At 33.3% G+C, this 25938-nt stretch overlaps 1 protein-coding gene across 7 annotated transcripts in view; it reads right to left on the reverse strand.

Moving 5' to 3' along the window:
* Positions 1–25938, reverse strand: part of LOC135839718 (hemicentin-1-like) — a 348326-nt gene that overhangs the window by 109081 nt on the left and 213307 nt on the right. For all 7 annotated transcript variants that reach the window (XM_065355879.1, XM_065355878.1, XM_065355873.1 and 4 more), the window contains 2 exons: positions 12977–13090; positions 7811–8014 (listed from right to left, as the gene is read on the reverse strand). In XM_065355879.1, coding sequence (XP_065211951.1) covers positions 7811–8014; positions 12977–13090 — 318 coding nt within the window. The remainder of the gene's footprint in view (positions 1–7810; positions 8015–12976; positions 13091–25938) is intronic.

The following is a 25938-nucleotide window of genomic DNA, read 5'->3' on the forward strand; positions in this document are numbered from 1 at the left end:
AAAAGGTTATACCAAGAGTTAAAAACTAGCTAACTTTTTTATAACATTTTAACGGGAGTAAGCGTGAAAAGCGAGTTCCGCTTCAATATAGCGAAATTATACCAAAAGCTAACATCAAATTAGCTCTTCTCTCTAGTACAGCAAAACAACTTTATACTAACAGACATTTTATACTGTCATCGTATATATACCTATACAAAAGGCAAAGGCTAGCGACAAAAAAGCCCAGAGCTGAGAAGGTTTTACGAAGGGAATACTTTTCGTCGTCTGCTTACGTATAATCTGTACGAAAATACACTTGGGACAAAAAAAACAACCTACAAGTATGTATAAAATAGACTGGACACCCGATATAAATAGATAGGTAAAGTGGCGAAATGGTTTCCGAAACGACATAATATTCGCGGCTCAATTCGCACGTTTCATTATCAGTTGGGAGGCTGAAAAAAGCGCAAGAAAAACTCAGAAATAATGAAGTTTAATTTATAGAAAGCGTTCCGACATCCGTAGCGAAAAAAAAAGAATTTCCCGAGACAGCAATGAAAATGAACGGAATGAAACGATCGTGTACAGAATTTCAATATACGAAAATGGAAGATCGTATAAAACTATATAATTAGATCAAGCCCAGGAAGCCGGATACCTCGATGATAAATCAAAGCGTGGTTCCCCGGAATAGTTTTTCTTTTTGCCTTTGAACCAATTCTCGGCGTGAATACGGGACAAGGCGAAGGCATAAAAATTTTTATAAACCCGCAGCACGGCTTCGTTTTAATGTTACTTTCGCCGATGTAACTTCCTATTCGCGTTTTGTTAGAACAGAAACGCCGCTAACAAGCCCTCAATATACTTCATTGGTATTCAGTTGCCATCTGTAATAACATTTAACAGTTCAGAAAAGTTCCTAAATTGGCTTCTTTATTACCCATCATTCTTGTTATAATTTCCAAGTGGGTATTGTAAAATTACAACAGTTATAAGCATTCCAAATTCGCGGTATGTGTGAAGCGTGTGCCATTCCAGTCTTTGCGATACACATGTATAATGCTCGGGTATTTTCCAACCAAGTACGTTATGGTATCATTCGCATCATTGAAAATAACTCCGAAGAAGTCTTGAAAATCAGCGACAAGATTCAGTGGATGATTATTCACAAATTTTACAAGATTTTAGTCAAAATTAAGCACAAATACTCAACAAATAGTCTCCTAAGTATTTCAAGTTTCCAGTTGAGGTATGTAGGTGCCTATGGCGAGTAGCTACTTATTATGAGTGAACTACAACAACCATATGAGAATATTTTTCAGAGATCAGAGTTCGATCAGCATAAATTTAGAATGATTTTAATCACCTGATACTCGATGAATACCAAGCGAACTCCCAAACCCGAGGAATTCAGAAATAGATAGGTAGTATTAACGATGATACGAACAGCGCGCTATTATAAGACCTGGACGACTATCCAATCTATGAACGCAACATGTCGAATCGTTTAGTAGGTATTGGTGTTTTTAATTTTATTATACCGAGTAGTGATGTTATGAGAATATGCTCGCCGAGCAAATTAATAAACTAGGGTCATTCCACGTCAATTGAACCAAGAAGTGGTAGGTGGGTTCGGCGATTTTTTTGAAATTTTTCCTGTGGAAAGACCTTCCGAAGGGATGATCAACGGCGCAAATCGCAGCCCTCTAGCTCATTTTTAACGGCAGCCAGGGGGTGTCAAAGTTTTCAGAGAACCCAAAATATCATCCATTTCAGCAGTGGATTGCTCGATAACCGCGATACCTACAAAAATGGAACTTTTCCCCATAGTTAGAGGTTTTGAAAGGCTTTTTGGTGATATCATAAAAATCAGTGTTGCCACTTTTTTTCGTACAAAAAATTAGCTCAAAAAGTTTCAAAACGTAATTTTCATATCGTTCCGACCCTCAAAAATTCTGAAAAAAATATATTATGGACAACTGTTCATGCTGAACAACATACTAAAAAATTTGGATGGTAACTTGTAACATAGTCGATTTAAAAAAATTTTAACTTTGCGAAAAAATGCGATTTTTTGATTTAAAACATGAAAAAATGTTTTGATTGGTAAAGTTGACCCATTTGACCCCTATTTTCACGTATCTGTTGAAAAAGTTGAAAAAACCCCTTTCACTCAATAAAATGAACTCATCACAAAAAAAATCAAAATTCAAAAAAAAGCAAATTTCATTTTTTTTGCTGTGAGTGAGATTTTTATCAACTTTTTCATGAAATACGTCAGAAAGTGGTCAAAATAAGACAACTGAATAAATTTAAGCTTTTTTTGATGTTTGAAATTGAAAATTGAATTTTTTCAAATTTTGATTTTTTTTGTGATGAGTTTATTTTATTGAGTGAAAGGGGTTTTTTCAACTTTTTCAACAGATACGTGAAAATAGGGGTCAAATGGGTCAACTTTACCAATCAAAACATTTTTTCATGTTTTAAATCAAAAAATCGCATTTTTTCGCAAAGTTAAAATTTTTTTAAATCGACTATGTTACAAGTTACCATCCAAATTTTTTAGTATGTTGTTCAGCATGAACAGTTGTCCATAATATATTTTTTTCAGAATTTTTGAGGGTCGGAACGATATGAAAATTACGTTTTGAAACTTTTTGAGCTAATTTTTTGTACGAAAAAAAGTGGCAACACTGATTTTTATGATATCACCAAAAAGCCTTTCAAAACCTCTAACTATGGGAAAAAGTTCCATTTTTGTAGGTATCGCGGTTATCGAGCAATCCACTGCTGAAATGGATGATATTTTAGGTTCACTGAAAACTTTGACACCCCCTGGCTGCCGTTAAAAATGAGCTAGAGGGCTGCGATTTGCGCCATTGGTCATCCCTTCGGAAGGTCTTTCCACAGGAAAAATTTCAAAAAAATCGCCGAACCCACCTACCACTTCTTGGTCCAATTGACGTGGAATTACCCACTAATAAAAACGCTATCAACTGAACTCTCCTTCCCCAAGTCAGAAAATGAAATGTTTTGAGACATTTTTACTTTCGTTCTATAACAATTTCTCAGTAAAGAGTGATGAATTTTAGTATATTATTTGATTCCCAACGGATGAAATATTTGAAAAAGGGTGTCCTTCAGAAAATTCTACTGCTTTACCGTTTTCTTTTTCACGATATGTCCTGTTTGTTTGATACTTTCTACTCACTTCTTCTATTTTTTAATCATAAAACAAAAATTTTGAGACTCTCCCTTCTGAAAAATATTGAAGTATTTTTGAGAAAATGAATTGTTTCTCATTTTATTCTTCCCTTATTTTTTTATTACTTTTTTATAAAAATATGAATTTCCAAAAATTGTCTTCATATGAAAATTTTGGATTGAAAAAAAAGTCGAAATGCTTTCTGAAGTAGAGGAAAAATAATATTGAACCCCTCCGCCTTCCATTCTGATTCAAATAAAATTTGAGAAATTGTTCTACTTTTACCTTTTTTACTATTTTTTAATCATGGAACAAAAAATTGGGGACCCTACCCATTCTGAAAAATATTGAGGTATTTTTGGGAAAATGGTTTGTATTTTAATATTCAACTTATTCTTCCCTTATTTTGGAAATTTTAATTTCTAAAAATTTTCTCTTGAGTAATGAATGATAAATTTGGCGGAAATGATCTAGAATTTTGAATTGAAAAAAAAACGAAATTTATTTTGAAGAAGTGAAAAAATTGATTGTAATAATATCGAACCCTTCCCCCTTCCATTTAAATAAAATAATATGAGAAATTGTTCTGTTTTCGGTCCATTTTTTCATATTTTTCCGTTTTTTGGACAACTTTTTATGTTGAAAATCACAAATAGAAGCATATGTAACATCCATTCGTGGAATGCATTTTAGCATAACTATACGTAATACCGAACAGACTATTACGCGAATTGGTAATTTTACACTTAATCTTACACCAACATCATTATTCCACCATAAAACTTTTTCATTTCACTGTCTGTCTGGTAAGTTTTATTTTTTTTTCAATGGTCTTGTGTGGCTTATCTCTCAACCACAGAAATTTTCTGGAAATTTTGCTGGGTTTCCAAAATAATTTATCATTTTACTGATATCTTTCGCAATCTCGCGTCAATTTTTCCAGTTATACTAACACTGTTGAGAATACGTAGAATTCGACATTATTAAATCAAATATTGTCGAGTGAAGCAATGTATATTGTTCAGTCGTCTCTAGTCTTTAATTTGATGTTTTATTTTGCGTGTAGGGTTGTGTTCCTTTATTCTTTTTTTTCCATTTTTTTTTTAATACCTTACATAACAGATACATGTAATTAATTCATGAGGTACGTAAGCCAATGTTTTGGTTTTCGTGACGTATTTTTGACATGCTCTGTTGATCCAACTATTTTGGGTTCAAATTTGAAAATTTTCACTTTTTTATCAAACTAAAATTATCATTATGAGATTTTTTTTAGATTTTAATGTTGTCTTACTTATAGTTTGAGTAAAAAGCAGGTACCAAAAATCACTTGAATTACAAAAGCTTTCCGATTTCTGCCTAACTTTGGGAAATTTCGATTTTCCCCTATTTTCAGATTAAGTACATAAATCTATTAATACTTTGTCTCGTTAATAGATATTTATTATCTTAGTCTTCGTTTTAATTGTTTCAACTCTTACTTAGTTTTAAAATTTGTTTAAATTTTTAATAATTATGCTGTCATGTATTTTTTTTTCTTTTTTTGTTATTCCTGGAGTAGTAACGAAACAAGGTAAAGCATTTGATTTTTTTTAGAATTCAAAATGCAGACATAGGCCGTGTTGATGGCGAAAAAAAAGATGAAAGGATCTCTGACCAAATTCAATGATGACATTCATTTTGAATTGAAAGTCATCCAGAAGAAATATTACTAATAGCACTACAGATGTTCCTGGAACGAAGGGGCAATTTCAGTAAAATCGTAATTTATTTGCTCCAGCTTTCAGTCAATTAGTTTTGGCAAAAATACCTCATTGTCAGTTCAAAAAAATATTGATGGGGGGAGGGGTCAGCGTAGACCTACGCCATTGCCATCAACATTCAAGACCTGTCCTCAGGAACAATGAATAATAATTTTAAAAAATGTCAAGCAACCAGCTCAAAAAATGAAGTTTCACCAACACCTCAAAAAAATCACTGTATAAATGAAACGTATGTAGTTGTACCAAAGCCTCAGAAAAAATCAAAACGAAACCTTTCTGGTTACTACTAATAAAAACGATGAGAAGAAGCCAAAAGAAGCGACTAATAAGGAGAAGAAAAAAATCCCGTTTTTTTATTGGGAGGTCAGGAGAACTTCACTTTAACTTTTGCGTCGACAATGGCTTTCATTTTTTCATATGGTCCATCAAATGCACTTGAATTATCCACCTCATCGGCTCCAGCCCCAGTTCTTCCCCCAATGCCGGAGAGGATTCTAGTCATTGACAACTCCCCAAGGGAGATTCCAAGATTGATAAACTTTTAATTAAAAATATGATGTTCTGAGCTGCACCGGAGACGCTGAGGTGCTCCAGCTATGGATGCTGGTGGTTTAACAACCACTGGCACCGATGCTTGGTATAAATATTGCATAATTTCACATTTATTCATTATTTTTTAAAAAATGCATTTCTGTCATCACACAGGTTAAATGATCTCACATTCTTGTGCATTCAGGCAGATTTCATCAAAACACTGAATATTGACGAAATTATCAATTAGTTTGCCAGCCTAAAATGTCGCAGACACTTTTGGACCAATTTTGAAAGAATCTGCATTCATTGTTTAGATAGAAAGTAAATTGATTTTTTAAAATTTATTATCGTTTGTTATGTATTATCTGTAGTTTACATGTTTGTTTGTTGAAAAATAAAATAAATGTTGAATATATTATTTTATATGAAAGTTGATGTGGAGGGGACGGAGCGCAAAGTCCAGAATAAGAGATGAAAGCGGGAACATGCTTAATCCGGCACTGTACTCCCACCATAAATTTCACTGGTAAATCATCCTAAATCAAATGTAGGTACTTCCCTATACTTTGAAATTACAAAACTTTCACACAAAAAACAGCTTGACACTAAGTATAGCAGCAAAATTACACGCAGCTAATTAGTGCAAAATTATAATACCCAAAGGTGAAAAAGATTGAGTAAATAAGTTTTAGGGGGAAAAAAAGGAAAAACGACAAAAATCTGCCAATAACACTTGACTATCTAACCAATTCTCAAATGAAATCTATCTCACCACACTCCTTCATTAATCAAATACAAAAATCCTCATCAAAGCATCGCTCGTATGGAGAACTGAAGTAGCGAGGAACCGCAACTATACCGATGCAGTGGTAAATGTAACAATAGGTTTGTTCGTTTTAACTCGCTTCTTATGGAGATTCGTGTAAAGAATCTGATTCTACGATTTTTGCGTTCGTTTTGAAGCGCGTGACGTCACATGCAGTTGTTTATTTTATCAGATTCTTGTTCGATTCTCTACAAAACGGAGCAGATCTATGACTGTTTTGGAGCACCTCACAGCCGCTTCTCCAGATCGCTTCTCGCTTCTAGATTATTTTTGTGTTTATCCAAATGGGTTTTGAGTTTAAAAATTTTTTTTGTTCACCAATGTGATTTTTTAAGAAGTCCTGCTGAAAATAAATCATGAAATTTAATTAGCACAAAAATTAACATATCAACAAACTAGTCCAAATCGAACAGAAAAACTTCACTAAAAAGAATCGTCGTAGAATCCGCTCCTGATGAGAATCGATTCTTTTGAATCTGGTGGTTAAAACGAACAAACCTATCATATCGAATATTTTATCGAATCTTTTCACTAGTCGTTTACCATTTCCGCTCAAATGTTTACATTTAAACAAACCTGACAGCCTAAAATCACACATAAAGCGATAGGGAAACAAATGATAAAACAATTTGATTAAAAACTACCACAGAATGTGGTTTCGTTTGGTAATTCGGCTTTATGTACTATACCGATGAATTGGTTAAGGTTGTTTGATTTTTCGAAACAAATTGCGGCGCTTTTTTGCCGGCATTATTGAATATTTACGTTAAAGTTCATTCGTTCAGACTATAGCGATGGTAGCGGTCTTTATGATGAATGAAGACACACAGTTGAGTTATAACCAAGGGTATATTTTACATGGTCAAAAAAAAAGAAAGAAAAACGAATTTGTTTCTCTGGGTTTCCTGTTCCTATTTTTTTTTCAACTCCCTGTTTCACTCTTTGCCTTCATTATGTGTACAAGAGCTTTGCTATACACGAAAGCAACACTCTGTTGAGCGAAATTATTAAATTTATATAATTTTTATTCAAATTGCGATATTTTTACGCGCGTGGTTATACGTGAACTTCACTTATACCACGTACCCCGACCTCGCTGGCATATTTGCCACAAGTCTTCAGTAATTTATATTAGCGCTAGGTCGCACTGTACTTGGAAACTAATTCATTTAATGCCTGTTAACTGTTTCCAGTCTTATTTTTCGCGTGGTGTGCTGAATTCACAAATACGTTGTTATTTATATCGTTTTGAGTAAAAACAAAAATATGAAATTGTCTTTTATCAAATAATTTAACATCGTTATTTTTCGGTATTTTGTTGTTTTAACATCCTCCTTCATTTTTCTTTCACTATAGAAGCGTAGTTTATAGCTTTTATTGTTGCGGTCATGTTGAAAGAGAAATTTTTTCATTTTGGCTCACTAGAGAAGGTTTCCAAGTGGTGTATTTTATTATATGTACAATATCAATTAGGTAAATGAAATGTTTCTTACTTACGTATCAAATCTAATGTAACAGCGCTGGATATCGGTGCTACAAGGTTATTATTGCTGGCTTGGCATGTGAACACGGCGTTAAGATGCTTTCTTTCTAATTTTTCCAGCCTAAGAACATTACGAATCTGTCTATTTGGTAGTTTTTCGAAAGTTTCGTCTAATAAGGCGTTTTCCTGCCACCATGTCACTCTCGGAGGCGGTCTTCCTGTAAATCAAACTTCAATGTTTAGCACTCATATTGTCATACAGGAACCTACATAAACAACATTGAAGATAAGGACGAGTTGGAAGGTCTAATCTATAAAGGTTTGGAAAAAACAGAGAAAAAAGCATTGGAATCAAAATCGGAAAACTTGGTAGTAAATTATTTTTTTTATTGTTTTGATACATCCTTACTTACACTAATCACATCGCACGAAAATTGAAAAATTTATTTTGATTATGGGTTATACCTAATATCGAGTTACAAGGTTAGATAGGTGTCCAACCAGTCTGAATCTTGGTAAGATTTCTAATCTGGCGCCAATTTTGACGTTGATTTTGAAGAAATTAGGCACCAATTGTAATGAGAAAAAATTCTCACTCCCAGAAAACCTCGCTTCATTTTTTGAACACGAACTCTTTTGTCATTTTTCAAACGAAGACCCCCTCTTGCACTTGAGCAACTCTAACCACAGAAACTTAGAAAAGTGAAAGTTATAAAATTGATTTCAAAACCTCACACAACATTAGGAAAAAAAGAGGCATTCAAACATGTAGGAGAGATCGAGTCTTAGGCAACCGCCTAGGGGTTTGGGTCAGGGTGGACGATCCGTCTCACTCTCCCCCCCCCATTCCCCTTCCCGTCCCTTGTCTTAATCTTGGGATGAAGGTATAGCTATATTTTAGAATAATTAATAGTAGTTAATATTAGTAACCCTAAGATTAAGATTGTTTTTTCTTTTATAAATAAATTAAACCCTCAGCGCCTAGTGAGTCAGAGGTGTTTACCAAAAAAAAAACCAATGTCGAAGACAAATTCCTAAAACTTATCGAAACATGCAGGAACCTACTCGCCAACAGCGGCAACATCAAGAGAGAAATAAGAGATGGCATCACCACCGCTCTTTTAGAGATGGAGGAGATAGCCGTCAACTTGACAAGTTCAGTCAAAGACAAAGTAGCCAAATCGGCGAAAAGGCTGGCTGAAACTTTGATAGCAAAACAAACCAACAAATCGCAATCTCAAAACCAATTCTCCATGCTGTGGAAATTTTTTTCAAAAAATTGACAAAATTTGGTAAAATAATTGCTAAACGATATCAAAAATATAAAAATCAGATTACCATGACACCTTCAGACATAGAAAATTTTAAAAATGAGATAGAATGTTGCATTTGTGGAAATTACTTTTTTGGAGATGAAAAAGTCAGACATCATGATCATGTAACAGGTGTGTACATAGGTGCAGCTTGTAATTCATGCAACTTGAAAGCATGTACCCATTGTACCCCAAATTTTCTACCCATTTTTTTCACAATTTATCTCGTTATGATATTCACCTTATTTTGCAATGTTTTCTTCCAATGGTTGACATATGGCTGAAAACGCTGACGCAAAAACGCTGACACAAACTTACCTACTGGGAAGGAATTAAATTTGTATTATTTTGTTTTTGAATAGAGTCAAAAATTTTAATATTTTGATAATTGGCAATAGATGCGAGATTTTTGTCAGTGACATTTTCAATTGTCTTAAAATTTCTGTTTTCTGTTTGTAACAGATAGCCACTCAGTACCCAATTGAGCATATTATGTAAAATTAGCCCTATTAGTTTTGTTATGAATGCAGTCCATCAGCAGTGGGGTGGAATACACACTTTCAAGGTAAAATATGACAAAAACTATTGGGGCTCTTTGAAAATAAAACCTCATTGCAACATGGAATTACAAGACCACACTAATACCAAAATGATTCCCATGTTTAAAATTAAATCAAAAAATCTATACTGTGAGAAGGGTTCTGCCAAAACAGTGGGAAAAATTGGACATCAATTCTGAAGTCCATCCATTCCCAGAAGCCACTTTATTCCGAAATCTATTTGAACTGTTGGATAAAAATTGGCTATTAGGTAAATACCTCAAATTTTGAGATAAAATCCTCTATAAGTGACTTTGACGAAAAATCAAAATCTATTGAACTCGAAAAACCAAAAAAAGGATTTCTTGACTCACAATTTTTTGGAGATATTCCAACATTTTGTCTTATCATAAATTTTATTCTTTTATTTAAAATTTCCATAAATGTAATCAAAATCCTGGCATAAGGGTATGCGTTGATTTGTACGCGTTACCCCCTGGAGAGGTAGTACACATCACGATGATGAATCAAAATCCGGAGCTCCCAATAACTCCGTCACTGCCCCTCGCAATTAAATTAAAAATCAAAATTAACAAATTATAAAACACAGCAGCATATGGTAAAGTAATATAAGTGATGTTATCTGATCGCATGAATAATCTGAGGAAATGCTATAAAACAATGTATGAACCATGATTGGTGTATGTACATATAAAACAGTTTGTGATCATTATGTCGTATTAGTATTGGTATATATTTTGCTTTTGAGACAGTTCGTCTCGTTGAGTTTTTGTTGAATTTTGGTGAGAGGTTGCAACTTCACACATAGCTTCAAACAGCGGTCGAGTCCAACAGCCCACTCATGCTAGACCCATCATTTGCACTGGCTCGCTGTGTCAGTCAGGAATTAAGAATGTCTGCTAGGATAGCGAGGGATTTCATCCATCACTTTGGAGAAAGGGAGGTGCTACTGACCCAACCTAATATAAAGTGGGGGAAGTGGCAACTCTGGAGCAAAAAATTGAAGAGAGAATGAGCCAGGGCCACTTCACAATATTTTGTATGAACTTCTCCCTCGGTATCCAAAATCTTGTGAAGAAATGTTTTAGTACTTAGAATAATAGGGGAAAACTCGCTATCCCACAGATTGGATGTGGGCTTGACCAGCCTTACTGGCACCAGGCATGATCCATTATTGTTGGAGTGTTCAAGGAGGTTCCAATCGAACATACCAGGCCAAGTCCAACAAAATCACCTTCAGACATCAAAAATAGTAATATTTCTTAAATTGTTAATTTGTTCAGTAAATTTTGGAGAGATTTCGCCCTCGCTTCGTTTGGTGTTCGTGATTGCTTTGAAATTGAAAAATGTCATATCAGTGTTCAAAGATGATCTCCTCTAAAAAAAATGGTAAAAAGTGGTAGAGGGAGTGAAACTGTCTTCTAAGAAAAAACTTTTAATCGGATCATATCCCTTGGGGTTTTGAAAAAATCCTCAAAGAAGTTCTTCAGCAGTTTAGAATTCATTAAGAGATCAAATGAAATTTTTTATTCAGTATAGGTAACTCAGGCAAAACTAAGAACCTAATAAGTGTATTAATGAAAAGACCGGCACAATTTTTCTCTGACATTTTAAAATTACAATAATGTACTTAATCATAAAAGGAACACTGCATTTGCATGGAAGCAAAACAAAATACAAAACCATCAACACCTCAAAAAAAAATCCATGTTAACATTCTTCTCCTATACGTATGTTTTCATGTATCCAACGTTTATACGCAAAACTAAAAACCTGGTAGGTAAGTATATTAATGAAAAGACTGGCAAATTCTGTAAAAGCATACCTATGTAAGATCGTTTTACATAATTTTTCTCTGACATTTTCAAATTACGTTACGTACCCACTTAATCATATGTGTAAGGAACACTGCATTTGCATGGGAACAATAAACAGGACCATTTTTTAATTTTAATGATTTTTAAATTTCACATATACATTCTTCTCCTATGTTGTCATGTATCCAACGTTTATATCTATCAATTCGAGTGTAATTGGTTGGAATTCAAATTTTTAAAACGTACATGTGAGCAAAAAAAACACCATTTTTTTGCGTTCATAAAATGTGAAAGAAAGATTGAAATTCTTGTGACAACAAGAAAGAACTGGGCATAGGCCTACCCTACATGTATGATAATGATAGTAAAGGCACAATTTAAAGTCTATTAAGTATTTCTAAATAAATGTTTTTTTTGTTTTTTTCTCATGCTGACAACTTCTGGCTATTATGAAGAAGAAAAAAACATGCGAGTTTCAAAAAACTATACATTTAATAGAAATTTCGAAGTATTATTTTATTAATGAACCTTTTTTTTAAATCACAGTGGATCAGTATATATCAGTGAGAACTCATGGCAGATGAATAGACTTTGCCAATTCTTTGAAAATGCGATTCCGCAGAAATATGTAGACGAGAAAAAATGTGAGTATTAACCTGTTAATTTCACAAAAATTAATATTGATATAAATAAGTACCTACCTAGTTTAAAATGTATTTTTGTGCTGGTTTCAAAAATGTGTATGAAGACCAAAATTTAATCCGTCTAACATTTTCGCGAGCAAATTAAATAATCATTCAACATGTGCTGCGAAAATGGAAGCAGCAGCAATGCGAGTACATAATCGGTTTTTTTAATGTAATTTTTAATTTGAAAATCGTGTATGAATTCATTTTTATTTCAAGTGTTTTTACTGAAGAAGAATCTCATTTTCGAAAAAAAAATAGGTAGATATCTACGTAATAATTAAGATACGAAATCATGAAAAATCTCAATTTTTTCTCAATCACTTACCTACTTGAAAAAACGTATATTATATGTATGTTTTAATTTGTTGGCGTGTTTTTTTTTTCTTATTATGTAGGTAGATACCTACCTAATTCCAAAAAAACATACATATGCATTTCTCAACTTTTCCAGTATGTGTTTCCAAATTATTATGTAGGTAGTAGTAGGTACCTTGATATTTTTGTAAGCGTGAAACATCGTTTTAAAACTAGGTACGTGTATGAATATCATTTTTTCAAAGTGTTTTCCTTCTTATGTACCTTGAAAATGAAGTGCTTTTTCCTGATTTTCATCTCAAAATGATAACCCAGGCATCAATACCTACCTAGTTTTAAAACGAACACTTTTTCAAATTTTCTGGTATTTTTTTCCTTCAATTTTTTGATAGAATTTTTCTCATAAATATCAGGGGTACCTACGTATTATTTTATTCATAATGGCAGCAATGTTGGTTCAAATCATACGTAAATATGAAAACTTACCTCCTGTTGCTATACAGGTAATATTGACGGATGATCCTTCGGCATATGGTCCCAGTATATAGTTGGGAATATGGTCGCCTTTTTCATTGATCACACTCAAGCTGTCAGGAGGAACTGTAACATGAATTTTAAAAAAACATAATACATATAAGTATGCAAACCGCTATATTTTGTACAAAGCCATTACTATACGTTACGTAATTATGAAGAAAATATCGTTGTAAATTTATAATTATAGGTGTTCAACTTTCAACCTCCCTACAATGGATAAATTTTTCAACAAAATGGGGCTATTTCTTGTGACAACATTTCGCCATTTCCTGTTCTGCTGTTGTTACTCTTTAGAAACCATGCATTATGCAAAGCTTAACATGGCGTGTTATAAACGCATTTCAAAAAAACTTGCACAATATTAAATTATACAACTGAAACAAGAGCAACTGCCTAACAATTATGTTTTTACGCTAACGCAGCTTCGTCGTCTTTACATGTTTTAATTCGGAAAATTTTGCAAATAATGAAATTTCACAAAGACTGCGAGCCTAAAATACGAGCTCGGCGTTTGTAATAACAACGTAAATTACATTTCTATATCCAAAAAGAGCTAAAAAAATAACACGTTACAAATTATAAGAATAATAAAAACAACGAACCTAAGACACGAGCGACTGGAAAAAAATAGCTCGACAATCGAAACAAAGCGTCGAAATATAAAAGATGCATAGACAAATGAAAAATAATGATGACTTTTAATAAGAAATGAAAAGAAGGACTTGAAAAAAGTAAAAGAACGTGGAAAAAGCCGTTGAAAAATGAAAACCGTCTCAACTTCGTCACCCTTTTATTACAGGTTAGGTACAATTGTAAGTAAAATACGACGAGAAAACCTTACAACAGCCAAAAAATATCGAAGTAGGAAAAAGAGAATCAGATAAAGTAAGAGAGAAAAAGGTACCTATATAAACGAAACGAACGCGAACAGGAAAAAAAAGAAATTGAAAACGGAGCAAAAAATTAAGAAAATTCTCCAATAAATCAGCAGCAGTATTAGCAAGAAGCAGTCATATCGAAAATAATCTTTCTCCTGTTTCAATTTTAACACGTTTTTCGTTACCCCTTTTCTTTTTTTTTTTACTCTTTTAATCCCAGACGAATTCGGAGTCCTTTTCATAAAGATTCTAATAACGAAATCGGTTGCTTTATCACGTCCGAACATTTTTCTTCGAGTTAAACGGCTTAGAGAGGCGCTTACATAGAAAGGCCTTATTTCGTAACTTTGTAAAAATCACAAAAAGGTATTCTTCGGTAAAAGACGCTATCGGGAATACGAAATCGAATCAAGTCGGCTACTTATTTCCCAGACTCGATCGCTACACTGAAAAACGGCCACCTTTGAAGGGGTTAAACTTGCCGAATGAATTCATGTAAGCGTTCATTCTTTCACTGGTTGGCCACCGCTACCCCCCGAACCAACCTCCTCACAACCGACAGCCACACTGCGGAAAACCATACACAGTGTAACGTAGAAATGTGTATAGATTTCGTTTGGCCCGCGCCTGCCTTCGCCTCACGGAAGGCACAACGAAGGGTGCACGATGACGCCCCTAAGTTTTTATTGAATCTCTCTTTAACAATGATTTACTGTAATTGCTTGCTATCTGTTCGGCTAAAGTGGACGTGTACGCGTGGTATACGATTGCTCTTTAAACTTTTCTGTGTAAACTCTTCCACGTTCTTTTGCACACATATACGGGGTACAACACCGTTCATCGGTACAAAGTTTTTCTTCTTCTACTTCGCCTCTTCTCCGTTCTCTCTTCTTTTCTACTTTTTTTTATGGCTATATTGTTGTTCGTTTTTAAAGCTTTTTACTACACAATGGCGGTTTTAGAAAATTTTATTTCAACGGCCTTTTGCACTTGTATACGAGCCCCGAAGTTCTATAAGAAAAAAAAACTATATAGAAAGGGTAAACGTAACATCAATTTCGTTAGTTTTTCTCTCAAGTTTTTTTCTTCTTCCTCTCTCTTTTAGTTCGTAAATGAATTTTATACCATTTTTTCTCAATTGGCGAACCTTCCCTTTAACCATACCTCTTATGGTAAGATTGATTTAAAGAAGCACAAAAAATGAAAAAAAAAAAAGAGGAAAAAACAAAGTACACTGAACAAAAAGGAAAACAACCCAAGTATTCGTGAAAAGAGAAAGAAAAAATTCAAATGCGGAAAAAATACATTCTTTAGCGTTCGACGAAATAAACGCGGTCAACGGCGTTGAAAACAAATAACCACAAAATACATGCAAATGACATCAATGCATATATAGTATACACCTTTATGTATGGCCAGTGACCTCAATCAAAAAGCAATTGAAAATGGTCGAGTTGCGCTGTCTTTTCGATATGAATTTTCTCATTTTTCTCATCAAAAAATATTCATCAACAATAGTGAATATCTTCGATACTTTTTACCAGTGTTCATTTTTTTCAAGCATTATACGTAGATTTAATTTACACCTTGTGTATTGTGGCAGAATCGGAGTGTAGGTGAAAAAATATGCAATTTTGGTTTGGGTCCCCCGGTTCAAGAAAATGCAATAGTTACTCAGGGTAGGTTTTTTGCATAGAAAATAGCACTGACGAAGTAAAGTGCCCACTAACTATGTTTACACAAAAAAGACTCTCCAAAGGATGAAAGATCTTGTGATTGGGAAGACATAGGGTCATATCTACTAAATGAAATTATTTCCATGTGTTTTTTTTTTACATCTTTCTATGTACCTACATGAAGGTACTTACATAAGATTTCAAAATTCTCCCTATTCTCACCACCCCTCTCTCCCCATTTCACAATTTTATTCAAAAGAACGAGAGAATTGTCAAAAAAAATCACGCAAAATCTCGCACGATTCTCACAGTTTATTGAAATCCAGAGTAGACAGTTTTGTGATTTTTGGACTACTTTTTTGAATTAAAAAAAATGAATACCTACAATGACCTGCAAAGTTTTCATTTTTCTCCTTACTCAAGATTTTGTGAAACTATCTAATTGTTTTTGAACAATTATGTTTCAGAAAATTTGAAAGAAAAAAAAACAGTAGCCCAAGCAAAGCGGGGGCGAAAGAAAATTTGTGAATTAAAAAAGGTTTTTCGGCATTATCTTGAACCATTATGGTGAAAAATTTTAGAAAACCAGGTAGAAGATTCGCAATTTCGGATGAGTTGCGCATTTTTTTTACAACTTTAGCAACCAACTGTTGAATTCGCAAAAAAATTTCGAATTTCAAAAGTTAGTTGCGAAAATAGTGAATAAGATGCACAATTCATTTAAAATCGCGAATTTTCTCATAATTTTCTCAGACTTTATGTCAAGTAGGGTAGAATTGAGCAACCTGGCCCAGTTGACGTATCGTCTGCTAGGAGCAGGCGTACTTATTGTTTTGTTAATGTAACATTATTTAATGCAGAAACGCTGAATTGTCGAATCAGCTGTTTCAATTACGCTTGCAAATTTAGGAATTTTATCATATAGACGTTAGATAACTTGATGTTTTATGTTCAGCTGTTTTTTTCACGTCATTTTAAAGAATTTTTATCGTGAAAATTAAACTGTGTTATTGTTTGTTTTTTTGATAAAAAAATCAACACTTTCTTGAAAACTGTGTTTTCATCAATCGAAAAATCAAAATAATTTTTATCGTGATAACCAAACAGTTTTAGTGCTTGTTTTTTGATAAAAACAATCAACAATTTCTTGAAAGCGTGTAAAAAAACAGGTAATTCTCACCATTATGAATCGCATAATCGAATCGATAGATTATGCTCGCGGTTGAGAAATATTCCATCTCATTCCTTGGGCGGATCTCAAGAACGTACATATCACTCAAGGATTTCGCCTCTCGTTCAGATCGATTCAGGCATATTAATACCTACCCAGTTTCAAAGTTCGGTGTGGGTATATAAATCATTTTGCTGTTATAGTAAGTAGGCATCTATTTGTCTTTTTTTCATTAATTTGTCTTTTTTTCATTAATTTGTCTTTTTTTCTTTCTTGTGGTACCTATAAGAAAATTATGGGTTGTCACTTGTCCTTTTTCTTAAAATCTGATTTTTTTTCTTTCTCATGGTATGAAAATTATGCACTCCTCAAGATGGTTTTTGAGGAAACAAAAACTAAACCTGATTTCTTTCTTTCTTGTGGTATAAAAAATTATGTACTCTTCAAGATGGTTTTCGAGAAAAACTTTTTTTCAGTGAAATGTCGTTTTCTGATCTCAAAAAATGTTTGAGAATTCTGGTATAAAAAATTATGAGCTCCTCGAAATAGTTTTTACGAAAAAATGGTTCAAAGCAGTTTTCATCAAACAAGTGAAATGTTGTTTGCGGATCTCAAAAATGTTATTATACCAATACCTACCAGTCAATGATTTTTTTCAGACCAACAATCAGATAAAAGATTATAATTCTCAGCGACCTGTCCGTCATTATAATCTTGGAAAACATATTCGATGAAGCAAATTGATAGGTACATATGAAGTAAGCACTTTTTTTTATTGTTTTTTTTTTTTCATATTTTGTGTAATTAAGTATATGAATAATTGTTCGTTTTTTTTTTTTCAACAGAAAGGAGAGAGTACCGTTGAATTCGTGATTCCATTTCCTATAAAATTGCAAACAGTGGTAAAAAAAGGTGGTGGAAGCTGGTTCTACCAAATTTAAAAGTTCTTAGCAACTTTGGAAGATATGTTCAAAAAATACAAGGGTTTCAATGGTTGATCATTAATTTAAAACTATGTTTGTATAATAGTGTAGGTAATTCTAAAAAAATAATCGTATAGGTATCCTTTCTTCATGTACGTTGGTATGTGTAATAATTCGTGAAAGTAAATAGCTGAGATAGCATTCCAGAGTACCACCTCTCAAAAAACGACAAGAAAGGTTCATATTCATGAGCCAAATAAAGCAAAAATTTGACCAAAAAATGCCTCAAATTAGACATATTTTTGAGTAGATTATGATAAGATAAGGAGCCTGCAGGAACATCTGAGGGCCTGCAGGGATGGAGAGAAAATTCTGAGGAAGGATAAGGAAATGGTAGTACCTTATCCATTGTGTCCTCAGAACCTCTCCTGAATTGTGAATCGGCCTTCAATAGATATAGACTAGTAAGTATAATAAATATTTTAAAAGGAATGACTACTCCAACTTATTACAAGCAAATGGTAACATGTCTTACAAATGAGATACTTTTGTCTGGGAGGATTGGATGGCAAGGGTCTATGGAGACCATCTTGATTACTTTGAAAATAATCAAGTGGTTCCTCCATGGATCAGGGGCCCAGACCAGGTGCCTTGGTACCAGCAATCTAGATTGATTCGTGAAAAAAAATCAAAATTGTCAAAAAAAAATTTCGGATTTGAATCGGTGCAGATCCTCCTCATAAGAATATTATTATTGTCAAATATTATCGTATGTGTATGTGTCATTAATCACTATCATCTTCGTTGAATTGAATAATCACCATAATCCATCTGTTCCGATGAAATTTCACTCATCGTCGATTTGGTCAACCTACTGGAAAAATTTCAAACCATCGTCGAGAACATAGAAATTGAAAACCAAATTATTGATACGTACATGGAAGTAAGTACAACAACTACAATATTTCGCATCTTATAGTGGTACCATGGTTAGAAAATTGAATGAAGACAATGATGAATTGACGATAAAAATATATAACTACACCGCGATACCACAACAACTCCACCAACATCAACAAATAGCCAAAACAGAATCATTGGATAAAAATGTAAAACCTAATATGAGCAATATCCATCAAGGAACCCCAGGTTTAGACAGAGGAAAGAAGTATCATCTTGTATCCGGGAAATGAAATTGAAGAAGAATTTGTCCCAGGATTCTAGCCATCATATGAAAAAGAGAAATGTGCCATTTGTCTGGACAGTACAGGAGAGCAATTGAGTTGGAACCATGCAATCACAATGCATTCTGTCAAAGATGCATAGGGAGACTGATCATGGATAAGAGGTAAACCCCTTGCCCCCTCTGTCTCACCATTGTAGAAAAACTTATAATTTTAGTATATTACAAGTAAGATTGTAAAATATTTCTCAAATAAATCACAAACAAAAAACAAACAAACGTATCTACCAACATAGCTGAAGCTAAGATGTTTTATAAGTCCAAAAAATAATCAAAGTCCATATTAAAAATGATTGGAAAATATTACATTCGCGATGCATTAACAGTGAAATTAGCAACTTTTAAATACCTATGTAATATTGAATAGGCAATTTCTTCAACATAGATGTAAGGAAAATAGTAAGTATATCTAAGCTAGCATTTCTCATTTTTTTATTAAAGAGTAATAATGTAATTTTTTCTAAACATAACAAAATTTGAATTATTTCTAAACTTGACAAAATTTGAATTATAATTATTATTACAGCTAATCTTCGATCAAAATATAAAATTTATTAATCTTTTTTTTTTATCGTCTATTATTTAGTTACATACTTTTTATTCACTGAATTATATTATTATTAGTGTATTTTTGTAATGAAATAAATCTGTAATGTCTTAAATGGCGGGGTCACATTCTGTGTATATACTGTATCATAGATTTTCATATTGAAATTTTTAATTTTAAAAAAAAAAATATGTTTTATTCAATTTTTTTAATGGATGAATATTCCTCAAGTTGGTGGGCGGGGGTAGGAATTCTTTTTAAAGATTTTTTGTGGGATTTATCTTTCATGAAATCTTATGTAGAAATAAACAGGTGATTTCAGGAATAAATCTAGGAAAAAAAATCGAAAAATCGCCCGAATAAGCTTTTTGTTAATACGTGTTAGGTATGTAAAATTTATTGAAAATTCAAAAAACTGATCTGTGATTCAAAAAAATCGGAAAGAGCAACTTCAAAAACAACATTTAAAAAATCAGTAATTTTTGATGGAACTTTCATTGGAGTTCATTGTTATGAAGCCAAATTGTCCATAAAAAAAATATTGTTTGTGAATAAACTGTACCATTAAGTGACCAGCTGGCTACCTTAAAACTAGCATTGTAGTTTACCTCGAATGTGCAAAGAAAATTAATCAGGTTTATAGAAAGAGGAAAAAAGATTCATCAAACCGGATAAACTGCAAAATCGCAGCCATACTATTTATTAGATCCTATAGATAGGTATACGTACTATAAATCGAAAAATCCAAAAAAATGTATTATTACTTACCTACATATTAAAATAAAAAGCTATAAATCTTAGACTTCTTACAATATCGAGATTTAAGCAAAAAAAAAAAACACGAACGGAGAAAAATAAACTATATTTTTTCTCGCCGAGTCGAGTACATCAGCATTTTACCAGTATACAAAATGCATTAAGCAAGTTCACTGGTGAAACGGCAAATCGAGTTAACTCTATGCATCATTGGCTAAAGTACTCGCGCGTCTATGGGATAAATTTTTTGGAAAATCCGCGCGCTTTTCGAAACTAGGTATACGTTGTATGTAGTATATGGTCACCATGTGGGAGGATTTTTTCGCTTTCGTTTATTCGGTATAAATTTCATCGTGAATGCACTGTGTAGTGTGTAAGTTACCCTATTATGTTGAAAACTTTTCGAGCTTTTGTCAAAGATTGCGTTTCTCTTAATAAACTTATCGTTAAGTTTCATTTAGCAGATAACTTTAGCTTATGTCACTCGATTAAGCATTACTTGGTCGTAGCTATTTACGTATAAATACCTACAGTAGATTCTCGTACTTGTACATACCCCGTAGTTGCTCAGCTTTCTCAATGTAATGCGATAAATATCAACTCCATCGCCCAAGATAAACCCACCTCAAAGATGAATCTTCTGAACAGTCACGAGTCAGATAAGTACCTCAAACGAACAGTGACCTAATACCATAGAATAATGGTTAAATTTTCACGCTTCATCTACTATATTGCCATTTTATTCGCACGTATTTACGCGTCAAGCTTCCAGCTAAACAGCGAATATTTGCTAGTTTAGCTCATTTAACCGTGTAAGCGTTTGATAATAGATTTCTTAGCCGGCATTTGTTTCTGTGTGAACGTTTTATTGGCTATCGTTACCGTTAATGGACATTTTACACTTTGTGGGGTGAACCGATGAATATTTCATTGAAGTCCAAATGGACACCGAGGCGTTTAAATTAAAATGTATGGGCTGGCTATCGTATTTATTTTTGCTCCAATTTCTTAGTTCATTTTGATTCTCGTTATAACCTGGTCAAGTGGTCACTAACAACTTCTGGGCTAATCATTGTGAGTTTGAGTAAAAATTCAAGGTCAACGAAGGACAAAAATGATTCCTATTTAAGCGTTCGATTTGCGAGTAATACACAAGACCAATATTCCAAAAACTGGTATTTTTGGCAACATGCAAAAGTCATCTCGTGACAATTTATTTTCTACACGAATGAGTAAGTACTTACTCGTATTTGAAAAATAAACCACAATTTCAGCAGTTTTTTTTATCGGTGAATTTTATTCAAGTTTTTTGCTATTTTATTTCACTTCGTCTGCTTAAAGTATACACTTTTTGTAACGGGCCAAAACGTCATAAGTAATGATTAATGTATAGAGCATGTATCTGTGGCTACACGACGTGACTCGAATTATCAAGTATTTTTAACGTTTCGACAAAAAATAAAACCAACGTAGATATCAATGAGAGAGAGAGAGAGAAAAACTGCATCCCATCGAACGAATATTCATTTCGATGAAAACAAAGCGCAAAAAATTTAATATCAACGCTGCCATAGATAATTACTCAATTACAGCCGCAACCTGCGTGTTAGTTCGGCTCAACTCTCAGCAGTGGGAATTTACGATACGAGTTTTCACTATTTCCCCATTCCCAATTGACGAGGTTGAAAAAAAAATGTTGCCAATATCGCGCTTATAGATCGGTTAACGTTTAATTGCAAAAGGTGAAATGCCAAAATACAAAAACATAAATTTTTCAAAAGGAAACCATCAAATGGAATAAAACTTTGTGAATAAAACTTTTTGAATAAATTTAAAACAACTTTGCGCATTGAATGAGCAACTTAATTTTAAGTTTCTCTCGTGTTCGCCGATTTTTTCCCTTCGCTCTGTGTTTCTTATTTCTTCCATACTTTGCAGGGCCTATTCTAAGGTTTTTTTGGAGCTACACAATACTGAGTGAAATTTTTTGAGATTCGTTTTAAAGGATATCTCCCCCCCCCATCCAAAAAAAGAGAGAAAAAATTCAAAGCAATTCATATTTTTTTGAAAAAGAAAACTTTTTACTTGAAAAAATACGTGATGTTGTTTTATTTTGAAAAATTATTAAATTTTCTAAAGCTTTTGCCCTAGCTTAGCTCCAGCCTTTAGGCCCTTGTTTCTATTTTTGAAATTACATATTATAATTCCCTGAAAACTATTGTTAGAATTTTTAAATGTTGAAGCTATGAAAATCAACTTTTTGCATCAGCCATCAACAATGAAACATTACCTTCAGAAATTTAATAGGCATAACCCAATCAATACAGGGTTGGTATGGGTGCGAAATAACGAAACAGCAAAAAATTATTCTATATGTAACTCAGAATAGCGAAAAAAAAGTGCGAGGATTCATTCGAAAATACCAAAAAGCTTGAAATTTAACGTTGAAACTTTTATATTGAAAATCATTATTTGAAATTGTGAGTTTTCTTAGTAAATCTTTTACCCTCACTTGGCTCGGAAAAAATTGAAAATTTTCCAAAAATTATGTTCTGTCCTCTTTTTAAATTTTGTTTTCACAGACCAAAAGCCGAAGAAAATCCACAAAAAATACGTAAAAGAAAAAACAACCTTGCAATGGAACAATTCAAATTTGTTGTGATTGTAGGTAGCATCGTATTTGAAAAATTTAAATTATTCAACTTTTTTGCTTCCAACTCCTGGCTAAATATCTTGAAAAATCCGTGAAAGGGGGGGGGGTTACTTCGGGTAAAAAGTTGCAAAAATCTGGCGAAAAAAGTTGAACATATTTCAGTCTTACCCCCTCCCCCTGGAGCCCTGTAACTAAAATCAACTCCCATGAACTAACTTAAATTGTAATTTCTAGCCATTTAGTCATTCTGGAACTTCCAGCGCGATTCTTGTCCCCCCCCCCCCGAAATATAATTTCAAAATTGCTCTTACGAAATAAGTATGTGGAAATCAATTTGGGCAGCTAAAAATTGTGGTCCATTTTTGGGTCTATTCAACAAGTTTGTCCACATTAAATTTGATTTTCAGGCAAGCACATCAAGGACATTTTTATCAACCAGTATTCTCCACTAATCAATCATTTAAAAAAAGGTTGGTTAAAAAAATGTACTGTGTGTGACTGTCTGAAAATCAGCTCAAATTTGGATAAACTACTTTAATTTGTAGATCGAAAATAAGCTGGTTTTTAGCTCTTCAGCTCATCAAATTTTTTAAAAATGTTTTTAAAATAATGATGGATCGACATTATTGTAAAACTTGAAATAGGTAATAGGCATACGTTTCCCCAAGATTTCTTCAAAAGAGCCTCGAAAGTTTTTTTTTCTCCACAGAAATAGCTCATTAACAGTAGGAAGAGCGTTACAAAATTGTCTTCGGATTTGTTTTTTCATCATTAGAAGTGAAAAGAACTGGCCCATAAAAAAATTTCACATAACTCATGGCAATCATTAGGGTTTTTCTGAAAAAAATGGGGGTCCTCCTGAAAAATTTTTGGAACCCCCAAATATTCTGCAATAGCACATTTCCATCCACTGGGTACCACTACTACTTGGTAATTTTTTCTACTACATTTATGTATCTACCTTTTACCTGATTATTTGTTTGATAGCATTGTGCAGTTTTTATATGTAGTGTACCTTTAGTATTTTTTTTTTTTTTAATTTGGATTCTGAATATTTTTTTTTCAACTGCACAATTTTTTTTCCAACTGCACATCGATTTTTTGGAGCTACACAATATTGTTGGAACTACACGTTAGAATAGGCACTGATACTTTGCATATGTTTCAGCTCCTAAGACTATGTTTCTCATCTGATGAAAACGCTACCCTGACCTTTTTTTTTCGGAGTTTAATTATATGTACATTATGAGTAAGGTACTAAAGGATTAGATATGGTTTTGTTTGACACGGGTTTCGCTAATTTGATGCAATTATGAGGTCTTTTATAAAGGATACTCTTTCATTCGCGTTTATATGGCAATTTGTTCAGCAAAAGTCTGTCGTTGCGAATGAACTTCTTACTCGGAATTACAGCAAGTTTCTTACAACTTCTCCCCAATTTTTCACGGGCGTTTTACTTTTTAAACACTGTATGGTCTCAATCATTTTTTTTTCACAAAGGCTGGGAATGAAATTTGAATTAATAAATTTCTTCCAAACTGCTTCGCATGATTCATTTCCTATCAATATTTTCAAACCAATCCACATAAAAGTACATTCAGTTTTTTCAAACTTTTCACGCAGTAATGCCTTAAGTAGCTCACGTACCTACCAATCGTCTCAACTCGTCATTCACTATTACTCATCATTATCTCACATCCAATCGCATCTGTCTTTAAAAATGTTCGCACAAATCATACTCGAGATCGTTAAAAACTCGCAACTCCGCAGCTCAATAAAGCTTAAAATCAAAATTTCCCATATAATGATTCCATTTGCGGCGGTGATATGTTGCGAGAGCGAGTTATAAAACCGCGCGCGAAAAACAAAAGTATAAAATTTTTATCACATCTCGCAACATAACCGAAGAAAAGTGCAATTTTAATAAAACACCCGAGTTTGTGATTTCCGTAAACACATAAAAATGTGTGGTACGTCAGAACAGTACTGTAAAGCACGCATCGTACTAATCGAAGCCATAAACGTTTTTTCTAGCCAGTTGATGGCGCACAGGGTGCACCTTGTTATCATACTCGTATCTACCAAAGGCTGATCGAGCTCACAGGGTATCTCATGTACCGCTCTTCGAGGCCATCTCTTCTACGTTAATTTTAATTCGACACGTAGGTAAAAGCCCAATGAAATAAACTTATTATACTATATATTCCCAAATGAAATGGCCTTTCAAAATATCCAACTTGACTACCGTTAATAAACAAAATTCCTTTATTAGTATCGCTTACTTTGGGATAGAATAGAGCGAACAACGATCCAATGACCGGCGCGCCTGGCTATAGCAGTGGTTCTATATGATAGGAGGGTAGGAGAAGAGCGACGCGCCGAAACAACGTTAACGTTGTATCATAAACGATAAAGTAGTTTGCATAAGCGATCGCCTATGTCCATAACGAACCTGGTTTGAATATTAATGGAGATGTTTGTTGTTACAAAAAGGGTGAGAAATTTTGCGATGAAATTTTCTTGCCTATTATGATAATGCTTGCGGGTTTCTCGATACTACATATACGCCTATGCTTAGTTTTTTCATGGCTTTTTCATCCTTATTATCAACATAATACTATATTATCGTGAAAAAAGAAAAAAATTATTGTGTACTTCGAGATGTTTTTAAAGATACTGTAATAATAACATAAATAATAGACGATCCATTCGATTTTTGCTATGATAGAATTCTTTAAAAATTTCATTTATAATGTTGATCTGTTTTTTGGCAAAAATGTAAAAACCAAAACTTCGTTGGAATATTACTGAATTTGTCAAGCAGAAACCTAACGATCCTCACTAAAACATTCACAATTTTCTTTTACTAAAACTTCAACAAACCAAATCGAAGAAAAATAAATTCAGAACCTGTCGAAAATTCCAGTCCAACTAGTCCCAGAACCAGCCTCATGAGGTCCGAAATTCTAGTCCAACTAGTTCCAGAACAGAAGTTGTTGTTCCTCATAGTACAAAACCCCCGCGATAAAATTTTCAGATCGCCAAATCACCTACAACCCCTTCA

Source organism: Planococcus citri, chromosome 3 (assembly GCF_950023065.1).
Source record: "Planococcus citri chromosome 3, ihPlaCitr1.1, whole genome shotgun sequence".
In the NCBI taxonomy this organism is placed as follows: domain Eukaryota; kingdom Metazoa; phylum Arthropoda; class Insecta; order Hemiptera; family Pseudococcidae; genus Planococcus; species Planococcus citri.